The sequence below is a fragment of the Aulonocara sp. 'chitande type north' Nkhata Bay genome, linkage group LG12 (assembly GCF_057382095.1).
Source record: "Aulonocara sp. 'chitande type north' Nkhata Bay isolate Kocher_YH1m ecotype deep benthic linkage group LG12, A_spYH_male_GT1.1, whole genome shotgun sequence".
Lineage (NCBI taxonomy): Eukaryota > Metazoa > Chordata > Actinopteri > Cichliformes > Cichlidae > Aulonocara > Aulonocara sp. 'chitande type north' Nkhata Bay.
In genome coordinates this window covers 28,982,133-28,996,260 of record NC_141355.1, presented here as the reverse complement: position 1 = coordinate 28,996,260, position 14,128 = coordinate 28,982,133, and the positions used below count along the sequence as shown (strand labels likewise).

Sequence of the window (14,128 nt, the reverse complement as noted above, 5' to 3'; positions counted from 1 at the left end):
TTTTTAGAAACAACTCTTTGTTCATCCCTTGTGTTTGGTGCCTAATTACCGAAGTATTGATTCACAGATCAGTGTTAAGTGGGTGAAGAAACAATAAAAAAAAAAACATCCCTCTGGGTGGAAAAAGCAGGTAATGTCCAAACAAAAACTGAAAGGCCTTCAGAACCTTGAACATTATTTCTCAAGACCACTTTAAAACATTACAAGAAAGCCTGGCTTCTTTAGATACCCAAAATATAAAGAAATGGGGCTTTTTGCACAGCACCTTATATCTGCATACAATCCTTTTTTTTTTTAAATAATGCATTAATTAAGCTTTTATAACAACTTTTTATATTTTTGCTAATGAACTGGTGCCACTTAGTCAACTGGGCTAATTCAATTAGCGTTTAAACAATCATTATAAAAAAGGTGAAGCACTTAAATACACAGAAAAAGTTGGAGACAAAAATGACAGGATGAAAACAGAGCCGTCAGAGTAACGATCACGAGTTGAGTTGTACGAGCAGTAAAAGCACATCACAACAAAAAGGTCAGCACTGCAGCTGTTGTATAAACAAGTCCAGAGAGACTGCTTAGCAAAGACATTACACAAAGAATGAATGTTTGCAAAGTGCAACAAAAAATGCATTTTCAGCACAGTATTTACACAGATAATATAAGGAGCTTTAAACTACAGAAATAAAATTGGATCCAAAAGGAAAATGGCAGAATCCAATAACACTAAAATGTCGATCATATTGATTTATTTATATTGCATTTTACTGTTTGTTTCACATAACTGAGAGGCAGCATGAATAAATAACCTAATACGCACAAACAAAAAAATATATACATACATTTGGGAAAACAAAACAGCAAAGTTTTCTTGCTTTTTCTTGCCTGCAAAACAAAAGTGAATCTACCTAGGCAAACTGAGGTTAGGGAATACTTTTTGCTGTCTGTTATGTAGGTGTATGCAGTCTTGCTTCAGCACCTGAACTGAGGATAGCAGTGCAGAGGCGGCAGGATAAGAAAAATGAGCGTACTGGATGGAGAGAGTTAAAAGATGGAGTTTGAAAGAGTGGAGCTTTGTAAACTGTAGTGCGGCACTTCCTTGGTGGACAAAGCTGAAATGAGAAGAAGTTATGCCAGCGTGGGTGGCACTATGCAGTCAACCAGCGAGCTACATGTGGCAAAGCCAGTCATAAGAATGCTCTTTCTGTTGTGTGGTGATGCTAGTAAAATCTTTAAATTATAAAAAAAATCAGGGCCTGTATTTCCAGAGTTAGGCATATGAATAGTAGAGAATTGCGAAGCACAAAAGAAGAGTAGTCTCCACACTGAAGAGTGCAATTTCCAGTATTCAGAGGTGTCGCTTGGCAATCATTCATATGAAAAGCAGGTCATATACAGAAAGACGGCTCTACCTACTATTATGACATCATGTGACATGTAGCTCAGAAGGTAGAAGGTCATCTTGCTGGTTGGTGGTCTGCGTTTGATCTCAGATACTTCCTGCCCACGTGTTAAAGTCTACTTGCTTAAGACCCCAATTACCCTCCCTGCCCCTAGTGGTTATGGTTAGGTAGTATCTTCGTGGCACCTTACTGCCAATAGTTTCTGTGTGCATACTTGTATGGCTCAGGTTGTGGGTATATAAATCTTGCTCTGACCACCTGACTCCTGTTTGGGAAGAAAAAAGGTTCTAATTTGAGTTTTTCTGTGAAAACTTAGTTTAAGGTAAAATTAGGTTCAGAAAAGTGGCAGTTTCAGTCTGTAAGTTTGTAGGAAATGATTGTGAGGTAATGGAAACACAAGTGTGTGTGTAAATGGGCATGTGGGAGGCAAATTGTAAGGCACTTTGATAAAAGCCCTATATAACGTCAGTCTATTTATCAGTCCATATCATAAAATGATCTAATAGGAACATAAAAATGCCCTGAAGCTAAAATGTAACACCATTAGATTTTTTTTCCCCCCGAGCTTGAAGTATATGTGCCAGCTCTTTTTCATTTGAAAGTGTAGGTGTAGGTTTCCACTATTTACTGGAGAATTACAAAGTACAGTTTTGTTTGCCTGTATGACTTTTCTCATGTGATGCTTGAAATAAATCCCAGGAAGCACACACAAAGCACCACTGAGCTCACAATACTCCTTTCACAGAACCTGGGATACACAACCTGTAACAAATATGAACAAATTAACATTACCAACTAAAGTACAACTAAATACTATTAGGAGGAAGGAGGCAAGGAGGTGGAGGGTGATGTGTTTTTGGAAGCAATGAAGCAATGATGATGCAGAGCTCAGTGGCAGACTTGAAAAGCACCAAATCTATATATGGCTTGCCTTTTGTAAACAGACAGGTGGTGGGCACATATAACTGAATGTCCTACATATTATAACCAACACATCTATAAAGACTTAATACACTGAAGTCTTTGAAAATGCTCTCTATTGCAAAACATAATGTAAAGTGCTGGTATCACCTTTTTTTTCTTTTTAAACTGCTCATAGTGTCGACTATTCACAATGTAAGCAAATGTTCATTGTTCCGAGATTTAAACAGGAAAAGCCATTTTAAGATGACAGCACCCACGGCCATTATGGTTCTTTAATGTGCGATAAGCAAATATGCAGTTTCTTACCTTTTCCATCATCTGGCAAAACAAAATGCTTCCAAGCACGTGGATGCTAAAACTTTGAATAACAATATCCTCATCTTTACTGGATTCTATGATGCTGAAGCTTGCATTTAAAACGCTTCATTGGTTAATGCTACTGCTATCTCCATAGCTGCCAGCAGAGCTGTTAAATAGTATGCCTGCTCACATCAATGTGATAAAACTGCTGCTCTTTCTCTATGCAGATTTACATTTGCACAGTCACGACTCCCGAGACCATCACCTCAAAGTTGCTCTGCAGTGAATACGAATAACATGCCTGCACCTTTGACAGCTGGTGAATTGGACACCTTGGAAGTCGGATATCACGTCCAACAGTCACGACAGTTGGACTTCTTTTAAATCTAAGACCTTACTGCTAATTGGCATTCAGGATGTGGGCTCTATCCATGCAGGTGCTTTTATAATGGAGATTCAGTTGCTTTAAAGTTGTATTTCATGTGGTTGTTCTGGTATTTTCTGTGCATGTCCTGTAGGCAGTTTGGGCCAGCGCACAGCCAGTCCCACAACGGTGCCTTTTGAGAACAAACTACCATAATAAACATATCGGAGAGCTGAATGTTAAGTAGTGCTACTTAGAGAACGATGAGTTAATATCCGTGGGAAGAAAATCACGGCCAACCAGATCTTAAGGCTTCATAACAGATGTGGGCCTTAAATTTCAACTGTCACTTCAGTGTCTATGAAGCCTACTCACTTCAGACGTTGAAATGAGTCATTTCAACTTTTTTATGTAACTTTTCAGTCTATCCAGTCTTTTTATTTCTCTCAGTGGAAAGATGTGGAACCAGCTCTATACTGGACACAACAGAAGAGAGATGAAGGAGCTACAGGGGCTCAGGAAAGCCAGTGGTCTTCTGTACCTTATAGGAGCAAAAGTCCGGCTCCTCGCAGTCAGAATCGCTGTGATAAGGGTCGTCAGAAGTGGTCCAGGTCAGAGGACCCTCCTGTTTCTTCCAGAAATCACAGATGGGAACATCCCTGGGAACCTCCAGAGGATAGTGGGCAGAACAGACAGAAGCAAGCTCTGGTTAACATAATATGCAAAATATAATGGAGACCACAGGATAAATGGATGACATTGTGTCTTTAACTCTTTCCCCCATAAAGACGTCATTTGACGACCGCCCTGCACCCTTAACCACGAGTTTTGATATCTCAGTATCTATAAATAAAGATGTGGTTTGACCACCACTGGAGTAGTTTTTTCCAAGGGAACCTTTATAGACAGAGCCTTCTGGTGAAAACCCAGACACTTCTTTTCCTGTAAGCAGACCTGAAATGCATTCAGAAAAAGGCTTCAAGAGTTACTCCTAGTGGGCTTTAAAGGGGTAAAGAGTTAAATGAACCTGATTTCTACTGAAGTCTAAAAGCAATGCAATAGAACGCTCTCTAGTACAACACCATCCTCTGGTGAACTGTGGCCTCATTAGCGGTGCTGGACTGCATTAGATTGTGGAGGTGTATGATATAAAGTCTCCAATGAGTACAGAGTAACTTAAATAGTTATAAAACCAAATTCAAACAAAGAAAACATTAAAGAGTTGAAGGTAACATTAAAATTGCATCTTTGGGTAAAACACACACCAGATCTATTACATATTTAATTCATTAAACTACCTTTAGGACAAGATTTCAGTGCAGTTTTGTTTGTTAAATTACGCAGTTTTATAAGGCCCAACTTTTAAAACTATTAAAATTTTTCTTACTTCTTCCTGGATCAGGATGCCACAGCGAACCAGACTGTCAATGGCATCCAGCGCGAAACTCTGGGAAGACTGACAAGGCTATTGAGAAAACGTGAGAGGGCAAATGATTCAATGGTGAGGCAAGGTTACAAACAGCTTCAGCCAATCACATATCTAAAAAATGCAGAGGGAGACGGCTGACAGGGAACATAAGGTGTGTAGTAGAGACGTAGGAATCATCTTAGAACGAGAATAAGGGGTGCCCGGGAGGGGAATCAGAGCAGGAGAGATGTTTCTCTGTGAGGAATGGGGAGAGAAGTGTAGCTGCAAGCAGCAGAGACAAGAAAGAGCAGCTGCCGAAATGAAAGGTGGGGAAACAAAAAGGAATAGTATTTCTGGCTCAGATTCGGAGCCCTTGAAGTCAGTTTGATGGAGCATGTACACACACACACACACACAAGCGCACACACAGATACACAGTGCACGCATACAATCCAAAACCTCTCTCTGGCTGAGACAGAGGCAGCAGAGCAGGATGAATGGCTGTTCAGCTCCATTAAACATCCATTGAATGAGACACGCTGGCTGTGTGTGTGTGTGTGTGAGATATGAATTCAAACTCACTGGCATGAAGCCCGGAGGCAGGAGATGGCAGAGCTGCAAGGCTCTTGCAGTGAGCTCAGACTGGCAGAGCACCACATCAAACTCCGTGTCACCTTTGACCTCCACTCCTTCCACGTCACTCCGCACGCTGCTGCTGACGCCACTGTGAGCCACCTCGCACAGCATGGCTGACACCGCACACGCTACGAACACAAACATTTTATTGTTTGCCTCCTCAAGACCAAATGTGCAGCACAGGTGTTGTGTGGCAAAGCAAGTGTTTGTTTATGACAGCTAAGTAGGTTACAATTTGGCTGAAATCTGTTAGCCATTACACACGCTCTTTGGAAAATAGATACACTGATGAGATTTTGCTGATAAGCGTGAGCTAGGATTTCCGTCATTTACACAAGTGTTATTAAGTCTTTGTTTACATTCTCAATCCCAATTATCCATTCTTTTTCATGTCCTGGTGGAAAAGTCTTGACATCCAGATTGTTCATGTTCCTAAACTGTGCAGCTGTCACACCTCGGGAAATTCAAACCTGATGGAGAAACCTGTGAAGTAAATCCATTTTCCTTATTTTATTAAATTCCATACAGCACCAAATCAAAACAGCAGTCACCTCCAGGCAGTTTATACTGTAAAGTAAAGACAAAACAAAAAAGTAAACAAAAATTTAAAACAATGACTTGAGATATTCCTGTTAACTAGTTTAATAGTCATTAACTGGTCAACTAGTCTAAAAATAAGAACACACATATGTGAGATCGATTAACAGAGTGCTGTTAATTTTAGCTGTGCTGTGCTAAGTTATCATCCACAGTACACTGCCTGCACTCAGTGTGGTTAGGTATTGCTCCAGCCTGACAGTTATATGTAATTTTACTCTGGCTCTGCACACTTACAGCCATTTATTTTCTGCATCAAATTACTGCAGAACTGCGCTCATTCATGGACCTTTTCACCTCGCTTCTTTAAAACTTCCCATCGCATAAAGAAGGTCGGCAAGTGTCATTGTAACCTCTTGATGACAGGGCACTGCCAGTGTATATTAATAAAATAAAAGAAGGATTTTATTTTGCTACTTGTTTAACTGACTAGTATTTCTGGTCCCAAGTAGTGAGCAGCAACACCTCAAGGGCACACGACTACTATGGACAAAAGCTCAGGCTTCAAACAGCTTTTTTCCTACTCTTGGCTCCGGATGAGGTTAATAAAAGTGGGCGTTTCTATTATGGTAATCTCGACCACCCTTTTAACTTATCTGTTTGCAAAGTGGTAAAACTGCTTGTTGCAGGCTTGGGAATAACCTGAGGGACCGCACCATGCCCAGCATAACATAAATCGTTATGAATCATGAAAAGCTAATCCAGTAGAGTCCAAGAATAAAACTGTGAAGCAGGAAATGAGCATAACACAGCCACTTTAAACAAAAACCATTATGGAGGCGGGGGAGATTTGACTATTGCTAACCCCAAATGTGTGTTTATCATATCGCTCTTTCGATTTGCTACAACATCACAACAACGTACTGTATACAGGACCTGATGCAACTTATTTTTACCACTTGAGGTTAGCACCCATGTATGAATATACAACAAAGAGACTTTCAGCAGTACAAAGCCCCCTGCCCACCAGTTTCACTTCCTATACAACCAAAAGAGGTCATGCAGGAACAGTGAATCATGCTGGAGAAGTAGCTTCCTGTACTTCAAACCATTATTTTTACCTCCACCAGGAATCCAAAAATGGGGCTACAGTTTCTATGGCTTCATTCCTGTCTGCCTGTCAGCATGAAAATAAGATTTCAGCAGATAGCTCTGGGCTTGAGGATCTGGTAAAGTATAGATTTACGGTTTAGGATTTCTGCCATTAGACGATTACCATATATTACTGTCATGTATTATCGCTCTGTTCCCAACCAAAACACCAAAGAAAAACACAAGACACTGGATAATTCTGTAAATTAAAACACCAGATATTCAGTGCCAATACTCTTTAGATTATTGCTTTCAGCAATATCTGTGGTACAGGTGTAGATTGTTTAAAAAAAAAATGTGGGGGAAAAAAATACAGCTGCGGATATTAAAACACAAAAATAAAGTGTAGGTCTGTGACAGAAGGCAAATTATGTCTTTTAAAGGAAATGAATGACTTGGACGCCCATCCATAATCAAACCTCCACACTTCTATTTCCTCCTGCTCGCATCCAGGCCATCTATTTCCTGAATGCATAATGGGAATGGAAATAAAATGTAAAGAGCACAATCAGCATATGTGAACACCATATGTTGGTTATGATAAACTTTCAGTATGTGTCCATTATCATAATTTTACACAGGAGATAACACAATCAAACCAGGGATTTCCGGTCTCTATCCAAAAGAGGAGGTTTTTAATGGTGCCACGTGTAATACAGTTTGATTCAATTACATGCATTCCATACAACTGTGACCCTAATGCACATCTTGCATTTGTAGTCTGATTTGCTGTCCATGTCTTGCTCATGGATGGTCACTGAAGCAACTGCCAACTGTCTACAAGACAGTTGATGTACAGTTTAGCTCTCAGGGCCTTATTTGTAGTGACTGAAATTGAAATGCAGCCACAGAAAGATCTAAATAAAACCTGTAAGAGTTATCTGACAGGCTTCAGCCAACAAAAACTAAAATACTGCAACTCTAGTACTGTTGTTTTAAATTTGACATATACTATATACTACTACTTTGATATACTATCACTGGCCAGTCACATGAAAGCTCGATACATTTAGACACGCAGACATGATCAAGACAATCTGCTGAAGTTCAAACTGCATCAGAATGTGGAGGAAAGGTGATTTAAGTGGCTGTGTACATGGTACAGTTGGTGATGCAAGACAGACTGATAATTTCAGAAACTGCTGACCTACTGGGATTTTCCCACTCAACCATCTCTAGACTTTATAGAGAATGGTCAGAAAAAGAGAAAATATCCAGTGAGCTGCAATTCTCTGGGCAAAAATGCCTTGCTGATGTCAGAGGTCAGAAGAGGATGCCAGACTGACAGGAAGGCAACGATAACTTACATAACAGCTCGCTACAAACAGGGCATGCAGAAGAGCATCTCTGAATGTACAACATGTCATCCCTTTGTCACCACATGTACTCAGCTTCTGATGGCTCATTCCAGCAGGATAATGAGCCATGTCACAAAACTCAAACCATCTCAAACTGTACTTTGAGATGGTTACTCAAATGATCTCCACAGTCATCAGATCTGATTCTCTGTCAACAGTGTTGGGGAGTAACGGAATACATGTGCCGCCGTTACGTATTTAAAAACACTAAATATGAGTAGCTGTATTCCGTTACAGTTACAGTTTAAAAAGGTGGTATTCAGAATACAGTTACTTTGTTGAAATAAACGGATTACACGCCGGTATTTTCCTGTTTCATATGTTAGGCTATGCCCTCTCTATTTTTGGCAATTCCACGCACATTAAGAGGCTCAAATGCCTGTGTCTCAATCTCATAATGACGTGAACAAATGTTTTTTAAATTATTTAATATGAAGGCAATAGGCAGAGTGTTATAGGTGTAGTCCTAAAGAATGTAGCCTCATGGGTAGTGTAGTCCGTGCTGCAGGGAGAATGGCCTGCCATACCCGTTATGTGTCTGTGAGCACCAGGGAGGGAGAAAAAGTAGAGTGGAAAAGTACGAGTTGTCACCGATCAGAAACGGGAGATGGAAGCATGTAAATATTATAATAACCACTTCAGCCAAGAAGAGTGCCTGACGAGCCCAGTTGTAAGTAAGCTATTAAGACTCGACTGTACACCGTGTTCTTGTTTTCCTCTGAAACAATAAGTTCCGTTGGAGCAGCCTTTCAACGCCTCTCTCTGTCTCTCGCTAGCAAAGTTGACCCAGACAACAAAGTAAAGCTATTTTTGGCTACGAGCCCGTATTAGCCAGAGGTCCCTTTACTACGGTTCAGAGCCGCGGACCTGTTTTATATACGCACGGAATAGTTTTGTATGCGAGATCGCTGCTAAAAGTGCAGCGTTACCAAATGTCAACCTACTCTTACTCATTTTATATTAAGATTTAAACATCTAGTTGGTATTGGTATGGCGAGTAGCCTTTAGTAATAGTAACAAACCACACAGCAATAGTACATTCACGTAGTTGTAAAAAAGCATGATAATATATTAAGCAATCCAAAGTATTCAGAATACGTCACTCTCATTGAGTAACGTAACAGAATACATTACAATATACATTTTGGGGCATATATTCTGTAATCTGTAGTGGATTACATTTTATAGTTAACTAAAACTAAACTAAAAACTAAAACTAGATGTAATAAAAATCTTAGTTAACTAAATTAAAATAAATATTCGACTTTTGAAAAAACAAAACAAAAAAACAAACAATCCTGTGAACCTTTAAAACGAACTAAACTAGAGGAAATATCCTTTGATTAAGTGCTTGTTATTTTGGTAACACATTTTTATCAAAACTTGTCTGATGAGGCTTTGATGGACATATTTATTGAATCATTTGGACATCTACAAGACCGTGAGTCGATGCTTTAAAAAGTTCTTTGTTTTTGCAGTAATACCTGTATTAATTTTCTTAAATCTTGCATCTGACATATGCCCTCTATACAACAATAATTAATAAAGACTAAAACTAAAGCTGAAAGTACTAAAAAAACTAAAGTGAAACTTCACAGTTTCAAAAAACTACTAAAATGAGCCTACCTGCTCTGGAAAGTAACTGAAACTAAACTGAATTAAAGGCAAAAAGTCAAAACAAAATAAAAATTGAACACTAATAACAACTTAAAAACTATACTATCTCTGTGCTTTATCATCCAATAGAGCAACTTTAGGATGTGGTGAAACAGCAAATTCACATCATAAATGTGCAGCCGATATACCTGACGCAACTATTCCCAGCGCACCCCCACTATACGTTTAGGTTCGAGTTCAAGCATTATATACGAATCTCCACATACTCCTAAAGCTGGAAGCGATGGACATTAAAGAAATGTAAACTTAAAATGAAACTGTTTAATTCCACTGCTGACACTTGCTAGTTTAAAAAAAACTCTTTCTGTGTGCACACTCCCTGACACTGCTAAAAACTTGCTACCCCCTAAATGTCACGCATAATAAATTCTTAAAATTAAAATGTTTTCTCTAGAATTGATTTTCCAAGCTGACATGCCAACAGAGTAACTGCCAAGGCCTCCTACGAAAAATACGGTGCCTGCCAGAACACATGGTGATGGTGACAAGATGATAGATAAATAAACGTCCACGAAAATTATGTTACCTACATAAAACGCATGCCTTCAAAGTCACTCACCCCCAACAGCCTCCGAAATAAAGGCGTGTGTGACCGTCTTTGCCATGTAGGAGAGGTGAAGTGTGGCAGCAAGAGAAGGACAGGGCACAATCAATGGGTCTTTCCTAGAATTGGAGAGGTGTGTACCAAAAGGAAAAATAATAAAAGGTAGAATGTATTATTGATGAGCAACAGCTCATCAGCATTTTTCTTTTATGACAGGAAACTGACTTGGATGGAGCAGCAGCTATGATGAGGTGAGGGGCGAGCAGAGACAGGGAGTAGTGGACAACCTCTGTCAAACTTCCCCCAAAGCCGACGTCTTTGTTCCTGAACAAAAGTTCCTCTGTGAGCCAAGCCACATCACGACACAGAACAGATGTACTTACACCCTGTGGAGGAGAGAAGAAGGAAAAATCTAATTCCAAAATCAGACATGAACATTAACCATCTGCTGACATTAGTTAGAGACTGGTGGGAATGACTCAGAAAATCACTGTCACACTCTACTACACTTGCACGAAAAAAAAACAATATGAGCCGCTTGGAGTGTTGATGGATCCTTAGAGGGGTAGCAGCAGATTTTAACACTCACAGCAGCAAGAGGAAACTTGTTTGCATCTACACAGGGGCTGACAAACGAACCTTGCGATGTTTGTACAGCAGAAGACTGGACATAAGACTGGTGGGCATCACAGCCATGCAGGAAGTTGCAGCTAGACGCACACATACACACAAACACACACACAGATTATGCAGCACAATTTGCATACCATTATAGACTCATTTACTATTCAGCAAGGAAGATAATCCTGTACTTACAGAAGATGAGGTGGAGGATGATGGCAATGCTGAGGTTTCTCTCCGACCGACTTGGCTCTTGAAGTTCAGATGCATAATAAGAAGACGGCAGGAGCCACGACACTCTCCTCTGCCCGAATGCACTGCCAGCGCTTCAAAGAAAAAAAGGGGGAGTGAAAAGAGAAGAATACCAGCATAAATTTAGATTTTCATTTATTTATCTTATATAGAAGAGATGATGCCATAGAAAGAGAGACAGAAGGATGTGGCGCTCAAAGTGTTCTACGTAAAGAGAGCTGGTCTCTTGTCCCCGATGGCAAAGAGACAAATAACAACTGAAATGGGAAAACTGATGAGCAAAACAGCTTGTTGTGCTGACACAGTAGATGTTCACACCAGTTTCAACAGTTTGGTGGTACATCGTACTTTAGTTTTCCACACTGTATCTTTAACTGAATTAAAAGGGATGTTGTTGTAACTTCGTGCAATCGTAGCAGAAGTATAATCTGCATGGAAAAAGAAGAGAAACTTTGGAAACACTTTTTCCGATGTGTTTCCGATCCACTGAAATTAATGCTAAGGATCCCAATTGACATATTTATTTCATCATGTTACATCCCCCAGGAGGATGTCTCTTCTCCCTACTAACCCTTTGTTTTGTACTAATAGTAACAGTAAAAATGAGTCCAGAGAATCCATGGACGACAGGGTAGTCTCATATTAAACAATGGCATCACATCCTTTTTCCAGGCCAGATCTGCAAGCCTCAACTTCATCCGACGAGAGAGACACCCAGGTAGTTACATGGGTCTCTTTCCTATACTGCTAGAATAGGAAAGGCTTATCTTTTAAGGCTTCAAATGGAATCATAATTGTCCCAACTTGCAGTGACTGATTAGAAGTTTTATTATTGATCCACATGCTCAATATCCCAGCAGGCAAGTCCTTGCAGCAAGATGTAGAGCATGCTTAAAAATTACTTTATACTACTGGACATGGGGGGCAGCTCCACAAACAATGAAAATAAGATCTTACAGAAGACTGACATTTAGCATAATACTTGGACAAGGCTGGATTCCCTCAGGAACAATGTACAGCCTGTGTAAAATCTTGAATTGCCTCTCCCAAGCAGAGTTAAAGACCAGGACACTGGAAAGCTGCACAGGCCATAGAGGCCACTCCAGGCCTCCGGCTCTATAGTAACCAGGTCAGATTCCAATCTGCCTTTTACTTTGTCAGCATTATCTACATGGAGGCTCAAGAGGATCTTATAAAGCCTCTTGGTAAAATATTTAAGTTGTATATTATATGGGAGAAATGCTGAGACCTCCAGTGAAATTTATAATGCCTACTTATCAAAGGTACTTTAACTGGCTGTAACAAAGCCTTCTCAGCTTTGGGGAAAATAAAGTACAACTTTACTTTTCTTATTTTGATGAAGATTAGGCAGCCTAGTAAGTATAAATGAGCTCACAGACATTACTAAAGGTCTAAGTATATAAATTTTTACCACATGTGACTGCAGTGGGGTATTTATAATTATCTAGTATATTTCTTTTTCTTTAACATTTTTTAGAGGTATTACATTATAGAACTGGAAACATTATTTAATTTATAGCTAAAAAAATGAAACTATTGTAAAGTGAAGAAAAAAATAATCTCTTAGATTAGGTCTACAGAATAGCTATAAAGCTTTCAGACGCTTTGAAACCAAAACCCGGCATGTGTTTGTAAAGATCAATCATATTTTAAGCAATCTGCATTGACAGCAAATAAACCAAATATAACAGACTAATGGCTTAACAAATAAAATAGTAAAAGTAAAACAAATTGAACACTTTCAGTTTAATTTTGACTCAAATCTAGCTGCAGATCAAATGCACTGGTAAACCAGGAGGGTTGGTGGTGAAAGTAAACAAATCTGCCCACGAACTGTTACATGTTCTAAATAAACATGAGACATTTACGCGTGTACACCCATGCAAACCACCGCTCTCGAGAGGACAAATCGGCTCTGTCGTTTTTTTTTGTCAAAGCCACATGGAGTCACTGGGGACGGGCAAAAGTGCTGCATGCTGTTCTGCAGCAGCCTTTCACGATTCGCTCTTTGTATTCCATATAAGAGCCATCTCACATTAAAACATGGGGTTGCTTTTATTGTGAAGCAGGCTCTGCACTTAGTATGCGATAGTTTATCTAGCGTACAAAATGAGATGATGGCCATTCCTGGCCTTTTTTCTAGCCATCCATCCATCCGTTATTTGTTGCTTATCCAATTCAGGATCCCAGGGGGGCTGGAGTCTATCCCAGCTGTCACAGGTCCAGAGTCGGGGGTAGCCCCTGGTCAGGTCGCCAGTCCATCACAGGGCCAACATGGAGACAGATAATCACACACTCTCACATTCATGGCAAGTACTGACCCAACAGATATCAGGTGACCTTACGTGCATGGACTGTGAGAGGAAACCGGAGAACCCAGAGAGAACTCATGCAGACACAGTGAGAACATGTGTCTGCATGTAAACACAGCTAAATTCAAACCCAGGATCCTCTTGCTGTGAAATGACAGTGCTAACCACTCCACAAAAAACAACTATGTTAATTACTATAATTTATAATTAATATACTTAATGTTGTAAATGGAAAAATACTGAGAGACGCCATAAACAGCAGCACTAGCTGTTCCTTTCTATTTGTGCTCAATGAGTCTTTGGAGGTGTATTAAACCACAACTGCAATTATCACAGCAAACAAAGCACTCATTAAACAAGGAATGAAACTGAAATGATTATAACTTTAAAGAGTAATAACATAGTCTCTGAACTAAAAAGATCCTGTATTGGCCGTCAGCGATTTGAATGTGTTGAAGTGAAGTGGACTCATTGTCCGGGGAGTTGTGTAAGAAATCATGTGAATCAGTCTCGATATTATTTGCTCCAGTTGAAAAAAAATTTCAACAGCCTTATCTAATTATATTGAATAATTTCATTACATAATTATATTACATAATAATAATTTCACTTACCCAAAAAA

The 14,128-nt window shown here is 39.6% G+C and overlaps 1 protein-coding gene across 15 annotated transcripts in view; it reads right to left on the bottom strand.

Annotated features, from left to right (window-relative positions):
* The window catches only part of gpat2 (glycerol-3-phosphate acyltransferase 2, mitochondrial), a 176,625-nt gene that overhangs the window by 8,382 nt on the left and 154,115 nt on the right, over window positions 1–14,128 (bottom strand). For all 15 annotated transcript variants that reach the window (XM_086314873.1, XM_086314872.1, XM_086314884.1 and 12 more), the window contains 7 exons: window positions 11,117–11,247; window positions 10,940–11,010; window positions 10,526–10,686; window positions 10,316–10,419; window positions 4,979–5,160; window positions 4,376–4,453; window positions 3,530–3,655 (listed from right to left, as the gene is read on the bottom strand). In XM_086314873.1, coding sequence (XP_086170999.1) covers window positions 3,530–3,655; window positions 4,376–4,453; window positions 4,979–5,160; window positions 10,316–10,419; window positions 10,526–10,686; window positions 10,940–11,010; window positions 11,117–11,247 — 853 coding nt within the window. The remainder of the gene's footprint in view (window positions 1–3,529; window positions 3,656–4,375; window positions 4,454–4,978; window positions 5,161–10,315; window positions 10,420–10,525; window positions 10,687–10,939; window positions 11,011–11,116; window positions 11,248–14,128) is intronic.